At 38.4% G+C, this 15,995-nt stretch overlaps 1 protein-coding gene and 1 long non-coding RNA gene across 3 annotated transcripts in view; one reads left to right on the top strand and one right to left on the bottom strand.

Annotated features, from left to right (window-relative positions):
• Positions 1 to 15,995, bottom strand: part of cryl1.S (crystallin lambda 1 S homeolog) — a 39,321-nt gene extending 23,326 nt beyond the window's left edge. The window contains exons 1-3 of one of the 2 annotated variants that reach the window (XM_018250293.2): positions 15,826 to 15,995; positions 11,649 to 11,756; positions 5,927 to 6,053 (exon numbers count right to left, since the gene is read on the bottom strand). In XM_018250293.2, the coding sequence (XP_018105782.1) occupies positions 5,927 to 6,053; positions 11,649 to 11,756; positions 15,826 to 15,866 (276 nt within the window). In that variant the 5' untranslated portion in view covers positions 15,867 to 15,995. Of the gene's footprint in view, positions 1 to 5,926; positions 6,054 to 9,432; positions 9,543 to 11,648; positions 11,757 to 15,825 lie in introns of those variants that run through there. The other variant, XM_018250294.2, reaches the window with a different exon arrangement.
• Positions 9,645 to 11,892, top strand: LOC108709974. Its single transcript, XR_001934718.2, has 2 exons — positions 9,645 to 9,829; positions 11,637 to 11,892. It is a non-coding gene; the product is annotated as an uncharacterized LOC108709974 (long non-coding RNA).

Here is a 15,995-nt window from a genome sequence, read left to right as displayed (position 1 = left end):
AGATTTTTTTGCTCACAGATGATGCAATTTGAATATGCAAATCAAGGTTCAGATTAAGTTTGGTATTTGGTCAAATGATGGAGTTGGAATTTCGACTAATCCAAAAATGACTGAACCCGTTTGATTTATGCATTAGGCTTTCAGAAGACTGTGAAGTGAATTGTTTTCGAACTACACAAATAATATGAAAAATCTATCCATTTTTCCTGCAGTAACATTATGTTATGGTTATGTGCTGGGGAGCTCAATATATATATATTGAGACCAGGCCCGAAACACCGATCCATACACAGTGGGGGTCATTTATCAACACTGGGCAAATTTGCCCATGACAGTAACCAATGGCAACCAATCAAATTACCGCATTCATTGTTCTACTTGCAGCTGGCTTTAAAAAGCTAAACACTGATTGGTTGCTATAGGAAACTGCCCATAGGCAAATTTGCCTAGTGTTGATGAATGAGCCCTTGTATGTTTTACATTTTTTGAAAATAAATAAATAGGTGCCGGGTGCCAATACAAGAAGAGCCCTACCTTGTACAGGGAGCTATATACAACCAAATACCGGTACAGGTATGGGACCTGTTAACCAGAATTCTAGGGACCTGGAGCTTTCCAAATAATGGATCTTTCTATAATTTGGATCTTAATATCTTGTCTACTAAAAAATAAACGCAATAGGCTGGTTTTGCCTCCAATAAGGATTAATTATATCTTAGTTAGGATCAAGTACAAGCTACTGTTTTATTCTTACAATAAAAAAGGAAATCATTTTTAAAAATTTGGATAAGGTGGAGTCTATGGGAGACAGCCTTTTAGTAATTTTAGTAATTTAGAGCTTTCTGGATAACGCATCTCATACCTGTAGCACATTGAAAGTTTAATCAGTGAAAAGGGTGTTTATTCCTGTATTCAAACTGTATTCAAACAGAAAAGGCAACTATTTGAGCCCAGGGCCCAAAACGTTACTCTTTTCTGTATGTATACGGGTTAAATAAACCTTTTTACTGATTCACCTTTCAGTTTACTACCAAAGTTTTGAACATGTTATGGTTATGGACATGACTGCCCCTGAAATCTAGTTGCATTACCTCTCACATCTTTGCCCATAAACCAGTCTTTTTAATATGTTGCAAAGAGGGGATTTGGCACCAATCAGTATTTGTACAGAACACCAAAGTATTGATAGCTGAATACTTTTTGAATGAAACATCTGCCACAAATGGTAAGTGGCTATATCTTAATCAAAAGGCCTAGTCTTCAAACACATCTGTTATTATAAAAGGTCAGAAATAATTTGCATGTTCCATGAACCCAACCATATGGAAAATCCCCAACAGTCCAGGACAAGCAGAAAGTGCTTTCAACTGCAATTTCATTACAAAATCTTAGAATTAAATTTAATTATCATGCAAAAACAAATCAGATCAGTAATACAATGTATCTGTTCCTTATTGTTTGTCACATGAATTACACTTCACTGGCAGTTTGTACAATGACAACAAGCTCTGACATCACTATTTGGTTTCTGGCACAGTGAAAGGGGGACTTGTTTAGGCATGTTTGATCTGAGAACACATACAAGTAAATAAACATAAATATTTAAATTGTAACTCCTAAGGTCTCCTTTAGGGAGGTGGCAGACGGGGAGGTTAGTCGCCCATCGACAAATCTCCTCTACTGCTGGCGATTAATCTCTCTGAACTGCGATTCATATTCTTGCCGGCAGAATCTATTCGGATTTATGAAGTCGCCCAAAGTTGCCACGTCTGCCACCACCCTTACTGAAATATGCAAGATACAAAGAGCAAAAACGTGTTTGCACCACAGTTGTTAGGTGGAAACATGTGTGCCCTTTAATGTGAGGGGCAATGATTTGTGCCTGACTGTGACTAGAGTACTGGTAGGAGCAATTTGTTTGTAGGAGCAACTTGTGCTGCCATGTAAGGAATGGTACCCATAGGGTCTCCATGCATGGTCCTTACCAAAATGCCATTCTTGCAAGTACAGGGCTACCTTGGGCTGTGTACTAACTCTTGGATGTTGCAATAAGAGTGCAGTGAAGTGCAGTTTAGCTTACTTTAGTGCACTGCACCTGTGCCTATCCAACAGTTAATAAGCTCATGTTTTAGGGAACTGAAAGAACCATATAACACCCCATCCCATTTAAAGCCTCAGGCTCTTAGTGGTTTCTCTGCTGTCACATTTCCACCAGTGGAGAAACTGAGGATTTAGCCCCTTACCATAGTGTATGTGCAAAAGGGTTTTTAGCAGGTAATTCAGACTGTGAAACTGAGCTCTCTACACTGGAGATCCGGCCACAAGCAATGGAGATGAGGTGGTTACTGCAGTGTATACTGTACATGGCAGTACAACATTAAAGGGGGCACTGCACTGGCCAAAACGTTGTTTTAATTTTTTCCTGAAGAACTGGGATATGTACTGGGAGAGCCGTTGCCCAGTAAAGTGCCCTTTCTTATTGTATCACTCTGTGGCACTGGCATCCTACAGCCTAATTGTGAGTATTTTGGAATTCGTATGTGGTCTTAATAAACGGTGTTATGTTATTCCACCTTCTTCTTGTCTTCGTGTTTCTGACAAGTCACATTACATAGAACTAATACATTTAAGATTATATGTTGATTATATTATACATCTTGCAAATTGACACCCTTATAATTATTCTCTATGCACAAACAGGGTTTTTATGAGTTTCTGAACGGTGGGGCAACCTGGGGAATTACCGGTCCCTTTTGTATGTGGGCCTATGGTGTGCAAGTATCATTACAGTTTACACTACTGTATATACTTGCATATTTTGATATTGCCGAGATAGTTGAATGTGATTGACAAGGGGAGCTGGAGTTTTACATATTAATGCAACAATAAGGCCAGAGCTAATACAATTGCTTTTGCCTAATGTACTTATCTTCTGTAGGACAATGCAGGTGACAAGAGTATATTCACTGAGATTATATATTTCACAGCAAAGGAAGTGTTAAAGTTTACTTTTAGCATGTTATAGAATGACCAATTCTAAACGAAATTGGTCTTCATTAATTCATTTATTTTTAGTCGTTTTTTAATTACTTGCCGCCTTCTTCTAACTTTTTCCAGCTTTCAGATGGGGGTCACTGACCCCATCTAAAAACAAATGCTCTTTAAGGCTACAGATGTATTGTTATTGCTATTTTTTTACTACCTATCTTTCTATTCAAGTCCTCTCCTTTTAATATTCCCGTGTCTTATTCAAAACAGTGCATAGTTGCTAGGGTAATTTGGACCCTAGCAATCAGATTGCTGTAAAAAAACACAAATAACAAAAAATTAAAACCAATTGCAAATTATATCAGAATATAATTTTCTACATCATACTAAAAGTTAATTTAAAGGTGAAAACCCCCTTCAAATGACATATAAACTCCCTCCACAAAAATGTAATCAGTGAACACCCTCTTTGAAATCTTTAGATAACTGCCACTCTGGTTGTTAAAAGGTTAACAGTAGGGCTGCAGCATCTCGTTAATCACTTAGAAATTCTTCTCCTCCTCTAACCCACTCAGCCCCTTCCCTCAGGAATTTGCTTTGGCTGTTGACTTATAAGCATGCTCAGTTGTTCTCAGATCATATTACTAAACGCACCCTCCAGTCTAGCAGCCAATGAAGAGACAGGTTTAAGTAGAATTAAAGCCATTGTGAATTCACAGGGCCCCTGCTTAGGTCATACTCTCCAATCACATCAGTCATACTCCAGAAACAGTCCTGCTCCCCTTACCTACTCTCAAAATGAGTGCATAGCAATGGTTGGTGGTCACCAAGTTGGCATCTCATTTCCCAGCCCCGAATATCTGGGAGTGATTGCCAGTCAGAAATGTGCATGTCACTCACCCATCAGAAATAATGCCAGATAGATCTCTGCACAGTTGTTTCCACTTTGCAATGGAATGTGTGCAGTTACTGTCATTTTAGCAAATCGTGCACAAATGCGCCTAGCTCATTGCAGCCTTGCAACCACAATAATACTGGGATTCTGTTCAAGATAAGGACACTTTCAAATATTTGCAGTCATAAGCAAGCTTATTGTGATATTGTTGCTATTTGTTTTTCCAGTGAAGGTGTATCGAGATTTTCCCCAGTCAATCGTATTTAACTTGTTTCCCAAATCCTAACAAATCTAGGGGCTTTGGGAGAATGAGGCTGAAGGCAATTTCTGGTTTAGGGTAACTGAACATAAAGCACTTCCCACAGAAAAATCTCACTGTAAAAATGTAGAGACATGATTTCCTAACCTGCCAAATAAATATCTGCCAAATTTTGTTCATGTAGGGCATCAGACGAGACCCAACGAGCTGTCCATTTGGTCTGGAGTGGCCAGATTGATATCTGTTTTTGGCATATGTATGGGCAACAAATCTTATTAAAATTGCTATCAGTTACTAAAACCAGGCTGTCCAGGTCAAGACCGCCTCTGAAATTCCAAATTAACAAATCCGGACAGGACTCTGCACTAAATAATATGGCAATCAGCCAGTCAGCAATAGCAACCCTAAATCATACCCACCTACATGCAAAACTGAAGATCACATTCATATATTTCTTATGCAAGTGTAGCAATCACTCCTAGAGGTTAGAGAGAGATATAAGCCCACATTTAGGGGCCGATTCACAAAGGGTCGAATATCGAGGGTTAATTAACCCTCGATATTCGACTGGGAATTAAAATTCTTCGACTTCGAATATCGAAGTCGAAGGATTTTAGCGCAAATAGTGCGATTGAACGATCAAAGGATTATTCCTTCGATCGAACGATTAAATCCTGCGAATCGAACGATTCGAAGGATTTAAATCCAACGATCGAAGGAATATCCTTCGAACGATTAAATCCTGCGAATCGAACGATTCGAAGGATTTAAATCCAACGATCGAAGGAATATCCTTCGATCAAAAAAACTTAGGAAACCTATGGGGACCATCCCTATAGGCTAACATTGAGTTCGGTAGCTTTTAGATGGCGAACTAGGGGGTCGAAGTTTTTTCTTAAAGAGACAGTACTTCGACTATCAAATGGTCGAATAGTCGAACGATTTTTAGTATGAATCTTTCGATTCAAAGTCGTAGTCGAAGGTCGAAGTAGCCCAAAAAACACTTCGAAATTCGAAGTTTTTTTACTTCGAATCCTTCACTCAAGTTAGTGAATCGGCCCCTTAATCTCTCTCTCTCTAAATCAGTTATAGGAATTGGTATGTATACAAGTGGGTCCTGCCATGCTTTTCAACTACTAACTTCAAAATAGCTGATGTTTGGGTATCTGCACTTATAATGTGCATTTAAAAGGATATTTATGTTATTTTAACAACTGCTTCTTAGAACACAATTTCCTTGGAACTCACTAAAGCTGGCCATACACGGGCAGATTTAAGATGACAATTCCTCCCAGTTTTGAAATTGAGGGAGGATCACATTGGCGCATTACAGAGGTACTCTCCCGACAGGCACTTTTCTTAGTGAATTAGACCAGGAGATTTTTTTCGGGTTTGGTAAAATTTGAGAAATTTTCATTAAAAAATTAAGCACATGAAAGAAAATCAGCACCTTCTGTTGTCAAGTCACATAATTTTAACGGCTTGGATCCAAGTCCTGGCGAAAAAGGCTCAGATTCATCGCATCCCTAGTGTTGAAGTTCAGACTGTGAATTGTGGACAGCGGGCATTGCTCCAAAATGCAAGACTGCACTTTTTGAGTGATTTGTCCAAAAATGCACATCTAGAAGAGGTTATATGGGACAGTACTACAAACCCTAAGCATGATAAATAAAACATTTGCTTTGTTTAAAGGATTTGTTGGTCTGGTAATCTCACTGTAATATTCCAACTGTTATTGCACCCTAAATTGATTTAAGTTTAATAAATAACAAAAATAGTCTTACCTGAATATACTGGGCACCATGAAGAGCCTCTTTCAAGTCAGTGCACCCACTAATTAGTGCCATTTGATCCTCCATACTTAGGGTTCCTCTAAGCATTTCTGACTTCATCAGTTCCTCCATCTGCTTCCTGATTAAAAAAAAAATTGTTCTGTGTGTGTATATATATAATATTGTATATATACACAATACAGCATGTGTGGCATTAGTTTGACAAAACATATCTGTGTGGCAGGATTTATTAAATAATATTAGGTGGTTAGAACCACCATGCCAGGCCAGATATTTTGCATCCTAGACAAAGTGGAAGGCATTTAATGTGGAACGGGGTTGAGTTTGGGTGCAGCCAGAGTGGACCAGGAGGAATAAGGGCATAACCATAAAATCCAAGTTTTTCAGTTGGACTGTAAAAAGATATTTTATACAGGTATGGGATCCGTTAACCAGAAACCCATTATCCAGAAAGTTCTGAATTAGTGAATGGATGTCTCTCAAATAATCCAAATTTTTAAAAATGATTTCCTTTTTCTCTGAAATAATAAAACAGTGCCTTGTATTTGATCCAAACTAAGATATAATTAATCCTTATTGGAAGCAAAACCAGCCTATTGGATTTATTTAAGATAATATGTCCTATGTAGTTATTTTATGCTTCCCCCTAACATGCCCGTCAAATGCTAAGGTCCAGGGCCTTCTCTGTGCAAACTAGCCTAGACTGCAGAATAAAGTTTAGAATCCATTAGCCACTGTCTGGGTAAACAGAACAAAGAAAAATACATATATAGAATATAATGCAAAATGAGCTGATTTTTTTAACCAATTCATTGTAGGTCAGTTTTTCCAGCTAAGAGGTGACGGATTTCCAACATAGGTTTGCACTTATACTCCCTTCAGTTACATGCAATTCAACATTAAGCACCTAAAGGTAGCTCAAACAAACAGAGCCCTGTCAACGTCTATTTTTTACGTGTATTTTTTTTTTCACGCTAGATGGCACCAGTGAACTTTTCAAATTCCAATAAATTGTAACACTATGATCTGTGTCTGGCACAAGTATCTGGCCCCTGTGCTGACTCTCAGCGAAAAAATACCCTTGCACAATAGTAGTTTTACATTATATTGTGTACTAAACACTGGTCTTGGTGACACCTTGTAATCACTCCTCCAAGCAAAATATACTCTATGCACAAGCAGTGTTAATGCTCTGTGTATAAAAAAAGCAACCTCACATAAATATGGAAACGCTCCCTGTGTTTAACCCTGTACATGTATGAACTCACAAGCAATTAATCTGGTAGACAAGCACAAGGGCAGTGTGTTAACATTCCACAAGCCAAAGAATGTAAACTTGCCCAGGAACACTACAGGGAAAAACCTCTCAACTTGCAGACATGTCATTAAGCTGATAATGATCCATAATGAACGGTGTTTAGGGTAAGGCCACACTAGGCGATAGCGCAGCGATTTGACTCGCGGCGCCGCGACTTTTAATCCGCAACCGCTGGGGAAACTTTTGCTGCCACACTGCGCTAACGCCTAGTGTGGCCTTACCCTTAGACTTTATTTCATGATACATTTTCAGTTGAAGGCTGCGGGACTAGGTCACTATCTTCCTAATGCCATGGGGTTAGTTGACATCTCTAAAGGCAAAGACACACTCTGCAACTTTCAAAATCCTGAGGTTGTATCGACAAAATGTCACTTTGCTCTTAAAGGGGACCTGTCACCCAAAAATATTATTCAAAATCCTATTTTATCACATTAGTCAAGCAAAATTAACTTTAATTACACTATATAAATTATTTGAATCTTGTTTCCTTCAGTCTGGGAATTCATAATTATAGCAAGCATGCAGAAGCCATTTTGTGGACACTGTTATTAAGGCAAGTCTTGCATCATCTCAGAATCTTGTTTGTGCACCAGAATGGGGGACCCGATGTCCATTCCCATGCCCTGGCTACACAATTAAACGGTAAACAGAATAGGGGAATATGTGGAGAGCAGTGACATCTGGGAAGTGCTGAATGGAAGTGAAAGTGATTGTCTGCTCCGCCTCTATGCCATTGGCATAGAGGAGGGGCAGACAATATTTAATTGACAGCTGAGATTTTTAAATGAGCTTACAACAGCTATGAATGCTTTAATAAAAAATAGAAATTAGATTTAATGTTTAATTTGAAAAGGACTTTTATTATACAGCTTTTTGTGTCTGGGTGACAGGTCCACTTTAATCCAGTCCCTTGTACATTCCCGCACTTCACCACAAATAACAGACATGCAGCTCACAGAAGGGGCTCCCACCCATCAACTGTTTTGAAAGAAGATGTAATTCTAAGCAACTTTCCAATGTACATTCATTACACGTCTATGGTTTTTAAGTTATGTGTATATGGAATTACAGATAAAGGCAAACTATTCCTGAGGTTTGCTCTTCCTAATGTTTATGGTACACATAGTAGGTTAGGGCATTTTCCCAAGTGACACCCGACCAGCATTTAACCACCAAACCAATAACTGCAAGGGCAACTTTTTGACTGCAAGTTACCCCCTTATGAGTGCATGCTTAGGCTATTTATGACATTTTTCTCAGTTGTTGGTATTGGTAGCAAGTAGTTGTGAGACAATCCTGGCTTTGATTTTGAATTTAAATTCAGTGCCATGCGAGGATCACTACAATTAGTATTTATGAACCAGTGTTCAGTTGTTTGGGGCTGTCAAGGGTGTGATGGCTACATTTTAGTTTATCATAAATAAAATTAAAGGGTATGTGTTCTTTATTTGCAATTTTATGTCACAGTTAAATAAATGTGAAAAAACACAAATTTCAATATATATTTATCATAAGCAGGGCCTTTACTAATGCTTTCCTCTCACAGAGGTATATATATTTGGGACTAATATATTATTATGTTTTATAAGGTAAGGTAAACCCAATTAAAAATGTTGTTAATAGACTTTACGTTGCGTCCAGGGCAATGAACGCTGGTGAAGTTTTGGTAGCGTTACTTCGGCAATCAAAGCGAAGATGCACTAGCGTTCAATTCTGCCTAGAGCAACTTCGTTAGAGGTCTTCGCTCAGACTTATTTGCATAAGGCGGGAAATTTAAAGTTAAATGCACATATATGTTGCAGCAAATACATTACATTACACAAGTCCAGGGAACTTTAATAAAGAAAATAGAGTTGTTATATTGCCGCACATATGAGCTCACTATATAGTTAATGTTCCACATGTTAGAAAATGTATGGGGGAGCCCAGTTACCCAAAAAGATTTTTTAAGGACTTCTGCAAGCTATCACTCTGAAAAAAGGAAGACACCAGCGTTTTTTGGGACTTAGAAACTTTTTCCACTAAAAATATGATGTACCGTATATACTCGAGTATAAGCTGAGTTTTTCAGCACCCAAAATGTGCTGAAAAAGTTTACCTCGGCTTATACTCGAGTCAGTACAAGCAGCAGACAAGTGATCGCTAAAGCAAATGCGCAGAAGTAAGCACGATTATTTACCTGGCCTCATCACGTCCCCCCTCCCTAGTTCCCACGTCACTGGATACTGAAGGAGAGAGACGGCTGACCGTCCCTGCCTGCGTCCCCTCCCACATTCTTCCCTACGTGCGTGAATGCAGGCTCAGAGGCACGGGCGATCCCATTTATGTGCAGGGGAGGGAGCTTTCCTCCTCTCTCACTCGCTGCCCTGTCAGCAATAAGGGCTGCTGTTGTAAATCAACGTTTTCCGGAGCCGGCAGGATCCATACATTGATAGTGCTTAAGCTAAATATATGCAGGAAACCAAGAGAACTCTGATGTAAATAAGAGAAGCCCCCCTTTTACATAACCATATAGTTTGTTCTCCTGGATGTGATTTCCTTCCTGGATTTTTTGCGGTCCCTGGGAATACGAAAAAGTAGGTTTCACTATATGATAATTTTAAAATTCTATCCTGTGCCTGAAATAATCTAGCCAAGGTATTTAAAAACTGTGAGGGGTATAATGGTCACCAAACAAGCAGATCGGAGTCTAATTTGCACGCCACGGGCAATCGCATTTATGTGCAGGGGAGGAAGCTTTCCTCCTCTCTCACTAGCTGACCTGTCAGCAATAAGGGCTGCTGCTGTTGTAAATCAAATGTATTCCGGAGCTGGCAGGGCCCTTCCTGCTCTCTCTCACCGCTCTGCCAGTATCCATGTGGTGAACTCCCTGTCGCATCAGAGAAAGTACAGGGATAGCAACTTGCACTAACAGTGAATGTGAGGTAGCGAATGCTTGAGAGATGAGTGGAGTGCCTGGTCTATGATGTGAACTACAACTCCCACCACTCTGCTCTGCCATCCTGCAGCACTGATCCCTGGCAGCATTATTTTCCCATCTCACATAAGTCATAGTACAGCAGAGCACATCTGCTGAAATGATTGCCTGCACTTCCCCCCCCCTTAGCTATCTGTATAACAGAGCTTTCCTATCCCAGTTGCTGCACAGATCCCCATTGTAAGCTGCAGTCCTGTCCTGCTCTATGGCAGCTGCGATTCTAGCTATCTGTTATTTAGGAAAATTTGGGAAACTTACCAGTAGCTGCTGCATTTCTCCCCCTAGGCTTATACTCGAGTCAATACGTTTTCCCAGTTTTTGTAGGTAAATTTAGGTACCTCGGCTTATACTCGGGTCGGCTTATACTCGAGTATATACGGTAAGTAACAGAAGATTGAGGAAGATCTATGCACTCCAGTGCACTTTGACTGGTCTGGTGAAAGACGTAACGTTCAGTAAAATCCGCATCTTAGTGAATTTGCGGAGGCCCGGGAGGCAGGCTCGGGCGGGTTGTGTGGGTGCGCTCTCTAATAAATAAATAAGTAATTGTAACAATTAAGATAAACAGGCCTCTTGGAAGAATTTAGACTCAGCTTAAAGGGCAATTCACCTTTATTAGCAAAACAACTGGAAAAAAAAGAAATGTATTAAAACTTTCATAAACTGCCAAATTTTGTAAAATGAACATGGTAATTAGGGGATGTGGCCAAAAACGAGCATGGTCAATAAAAGTTTCACCGTGCTTAGCGCAATAACTCTTTTTGTCCCTCTTTTTATTTCCAAAATGTTGGGAGGTATGGTAATAATATACAATGGTGTTCTGCAGAGTGCATCTGTTATATTTTATGTAACTTGAGCCTTAAATGGCTGCCCCGATGGCTAAACAGCAGCTTTTTTTATATAAACTACAGTAGTGTTTCTAAAGGAAGCATACTGCTTTTTCCAGTGCAGGGAGACAGTACATTATATTTGAATTACTTTAAAACACGTTCATCTTTTGGTGTTACTGTTCCTTTAATGAAATTTAGGGATTCTGCTCAGCAGGGCTAAAGACAACAAATGTATCAACTAAATGTATCAATTAGAACAGTTAAAGAGTCGGCGACCCCCTTCCCATAGCTGGTTTAGAAAGTGAAATATGAAACTTTATACTTCAATATTATAAAAATGGTCACAAATAAAAAATAGGATGTAATTGGAAAAAGTCTTTATTTCTGGTGATCTATTTGAAACCTATTGAACGGAAAAAAGTGTTTGATGGTGAACAACCCCTTTAACGACCCTGCAATGGCTACAAAAACAAAAGTATAAAATCTTTATGTGTAATTACATCAAAATCAAGAATCTGGGGCACTGATGCAAGTATTTTGTGTTTACTGATGCAAGTATTTTGTGTTTTCTTGTAGTGGATAACATACCGGATATCTTCCAGGGCAGTGGAGACTTGCTCTTGCACAATATCATGAAGTTTCACCCTGAAGCCTCCGCTTGCAAAGACCATGGCCCAACTGCGACCTATAAGACCACTATGAGGAGTAAAAAAGAAAAATATGACTTAATAAAATTCAAAATGTACTCTCTGTGAACATGATAGGAAAGAATGGAGAAAAACAAATTATTCAAATAACAATACAATAAAAATAGGCATCAGTTTACTCATTACAGCTTTATACTGCGTGGACATTAAATGATGTGTTATTAACAGTTAGTAGGTAGCCTACATTAATAGGGAAGTTCAGGAATTTCTGTGCACTGGAGTAAGCTTTTACTATATTACTGTATAATATTGTACATGTGCTACTCAGCACAGCTATGTATGTTCCCTGAAATCATGGGTCAAACAAGCAAAAGCACCCCTGTACCTCTGTGATTTTCTAAATCATACATATAAGTTTTAACAGCTCCTTATCAAAGCCGTTGTAAGGAGGGCACACCAAATTTTGAAAATAGCATAAACAAAAGGGTGCAACAGAAATCTGCCTTTCCAGTATGGTAAACAGGCTTAACATGATACACACTATTTCATTCTACGCACACCAATTGAAGAATAAATTGCATTGCATTTTTATAGCCAATATCGATATTATACAAATAAAAAAGTTACAATCTGAATACATAAAAAAGGATACCCTCACAGCAATATACAGGTATGGGACCTGGTATCCAGAATGCTCGGGACCTGTGGTTTTCTGGATAACGGATCTTTCCGTAATTTGGGTCTTCATGCCTTAAGTCTACTAGAAATTCATTTAAACATTAAATAAACCCAATAGGCTGGTTTTGCTTTCAATAAAGATTAATTATATCTAAGTTGGGATCAAGTACAAGCTACTGTTTTATTATTACAGAGAAAAAGGAAATCATTTTTAAAGATTTGGATTATTTGGATAAAATGGAGTCTATGGGAGACAGCCATTCCGTAATTCGGAGCTTTCTGGATATTGGGTTTCCGGATAAGGGATCCTATACCTGTATAAGCAAAACCATAAAAAGCAAACAAATTGAAAAATAATATTGTATCTTTTTATGCCTGCCTCATTCAGAATGCTTATGTTTCTCAGGAAGGGAGTAAGGGCAACAATTATAATATAGATTTATTATTAATAGAATAGTCTGAATACATGTGTATGTATGCCTGCATATACTTAGTGAAGTATAGTAGGAAAACAAACCCCTGAGAGCTACAAAGTGTCTACACTTGGTAATAAGGGCTATTGTTTTTTTACTTTCAGACCCATTCCTAAAACAAATTGCAATCCTCTTGCTAACAATAGGTGTCAATAGCCACTGAACAAAGCAAAAGTACCGGTAATGGAAATTAAGTGCAGTAGGTATGGCAAGTCACTGCATGCATTCCCTACAGGCACTCATTTCCCATTGTCTCACACTCCCTTCTGCATGCCATCACCACTATGAAGTCCCATTGATGTAGTTCAGCAGGGGCAGGTCAATCCCTCTGTGTGGGCAGCGAGTAATGGTTATAGAAAAGTAGGGGTGTCCTTTCCAGTAACAACTAAAAATGTAAATAATCTGACTTGACACACTTTTTTTGGTTTTTGCATATAAGCATGCTTGTTATCAGCTTTGCAATGGTCTGCTATGCTCATTAACTGCTGCCATATGCCCATTACAGGTCATTTCAACATATCGTGTTTTCTAAAAACAGCGTGTCTTTTTTGCTTTGTTAATGCTTCTAGGGTATGTTCATGTCCAAGTTTTAATGCCCTTTAACTGTTTATGCACATACATCTGTCTAAAGCAAGAAGAAGCAAAACCTTGTATTTAGCCTACTAAATAATGTACATTACTGTAGGGTCCCACAGGGTTAATAGCCCCTATGATTTTAAATCCATTCTAGTTCATTTTCCTAGTTACTGGGCAGAAGCCCGTGTATTTGATTTCTCTAATTATCCATATTATTGTGTTTTATGACAACTTCCTGCCACGCTGTAATATAGGGATTGTAAATTGGTGGTTCTTCCTCTTTGGCCTTCATCTGTTGAAGCTGGTGGATGCTTCTGGGAAGCTTGGGCCAGTATTACAAGGCCGGTAATATTGATGTGCCCTAGAGAGACAACAATTCTAGTGAAAGTCAGGGAACAGGGAAGCATGCTATAGGAACGTGAGTTATTCAGGAATAGCCAGAAAGAGCAGCCTGTGCTCCAACAAGGAGTTATATCTGAAGGTAGCTTCAGCCTGAAACCCTCTTCAGCCACAGTCCTGAAGAGGGTTTCAGGCCTTGTTCTTCTAACTAATCCATTTCTTCTGTAGGAGGCCTGGACCACATTGACTAGAAACCCTATAGCATTAACCTTTCAACCTACCAAGTTATTCATCTGCAGGAGTGTCACAGAAATCCTGGTCTGCCTTGAATTTACTTGGCATTGATCTATAATACCTTGTTTGGATTTGTGAGTATAACCCTTTAGCACATTGACAATAAAACCTTTATTTCTGTTTTGTTTGCAAGAACCTCTGGTGTCCTCTATTAACACAACAGCAAGAGATGTGTAGTTGCACAGCACTCCCGTCACTCTTTCACTTAGCAAAGACCTATCTTGGGTGAAAGAGTTCAGTGCGACATGTATTGTATGTTAACTAGCTGGACATGGGCTGTTTTAGCCATGATAGGGTTACAATATAAATCTTTGTTACACACAATTAGGCCAAAAATTGACTCACCCCATGCAGAAAATGTGGAAAATTATAAAGCAGCTAATTTCATGTATCTCACAACTTCATGCACTAAACTTAAAAAAAAAAGATGTTTAGGCAGCCACCTGAATGAACAGAAGGAAGTAGAAAGGATGCGTGGCTTATCTTCACTTCCTTTCAGCTGACTGATGGAAATTTTTCTCTTGGGACAAATAAACCTCAATCCACAAGAATTGCAGGATTATCTGTTGAAATGGCCACCAATTTGCCATATTTGTATGGTCTAAATCTGGGCATCTATGGAAAGCTTTAGAAACACCGCTCTTTATTCGCGTAGGATTGTCATCTCTGTCTCTATTTTTTGTTCAGTGGCTCTCTTGGATTTTGACCTTCCGTGTAGTCACTTAAAGAAGTGATTCAGTGATACAAAGAATGACTCTTTCCGTCACAAGCTTTTCTGTCTGCAGGAACATTGGCAGAGTGTTTGAGGCTTACCTTATGTTGCAAGAGTTGTTAGAAATATGCATGCTGCAAAACACCAACTTGTAGACTGAAAATAACAGTTATAACAAGCACAACATTTTTAGGATTAACACTTATATCCACAGATGTGCAAGTGATATTGTAAACTGGAGGGGTTTATAGCCAGGTAGCGGTATAGCACGTATATTTATATACTGTATATAGTAATTCAAGCACTGGAAAAAAAAGTACGGATATGCATGAAAATCTGGATTCTTTAGATCAGACATTATGGATTTTAGTTTAGACACAAGTGGTCTGCAGTGCACCAAATGTCATTTATGTGATACATCTCAGCAATAAATAGATTAGAGCTACCCTAAAGAAAACAACATATGGGTGATTATAACAAATTATATTCATATATATAGATAGATAGATAGATAGATATATTTATATATATATATATATATATATATAGTATAATATATATATATATAGTCTATATAGACTATATATATATATATATATATATAGTCTTATAGTCTTACAGATAGAGTATACTATAAAATATATAATGGTGCAGATAGAAGTTTTTCATCTACAGTTAGATATAAAATAATTAAAATGCGATACAGGTATAGGATCCCTTATCCGGAAACCCGATATCCAGAAAGCTCCGAATTACGAAATGGCTGTCTTCCATAGACTCCATTTTATCCAAATAATCCAAAATTTTAAAAATGATTTCCTTTTTCTCTGTTATAATAAAACAGTAGCTTGTACTTGATCCCAACTAAGATATTATTAATCCTTATTGGAAGCAAAACCAGCCTATTGGATTTATTTAATGTTTAAATGAATTTCTAGTACACCTATGACATGAAGACCCAAATTACGGAAAGATCCGTTATCCGGATCCAGCATTCTGGATAACAGGTTCCATACCTGTATTATAATGTAAATTAATCTAATTACCTGCCAATAATCACAATATTCCCTTCTTGGAGGTTGTTCATTTTCAGAGATAGTGAGAGAGATTTATGAATATCAGTGAACTCTGCAGGAAAGATCCAACTTCCAACACTAACAGAGCAACAGTATTTCCTTGCAGGACTATTTACTTGGTGCTGCTAGAAAATCTTGTG

The sequence above is a fragment of the Xenopus laevis genome, chromosome 2S (genome assembly GCF_017654675.1).
Source record: "Xenopus laevis strain J_2021 chromosome 2S, Xenopus_laevis_v10.1, whole genome shotgun sequence".
NCBI lineage: Eukaryota > Metazoa > Chordata > Amphibia > Anura > Pipidae > Xenopus > Xenopus laevis.
Note: the sequence above shows the minus strand (reverse complement) of the source record. Positions and strands in the feature narration are given on the sequence as shown.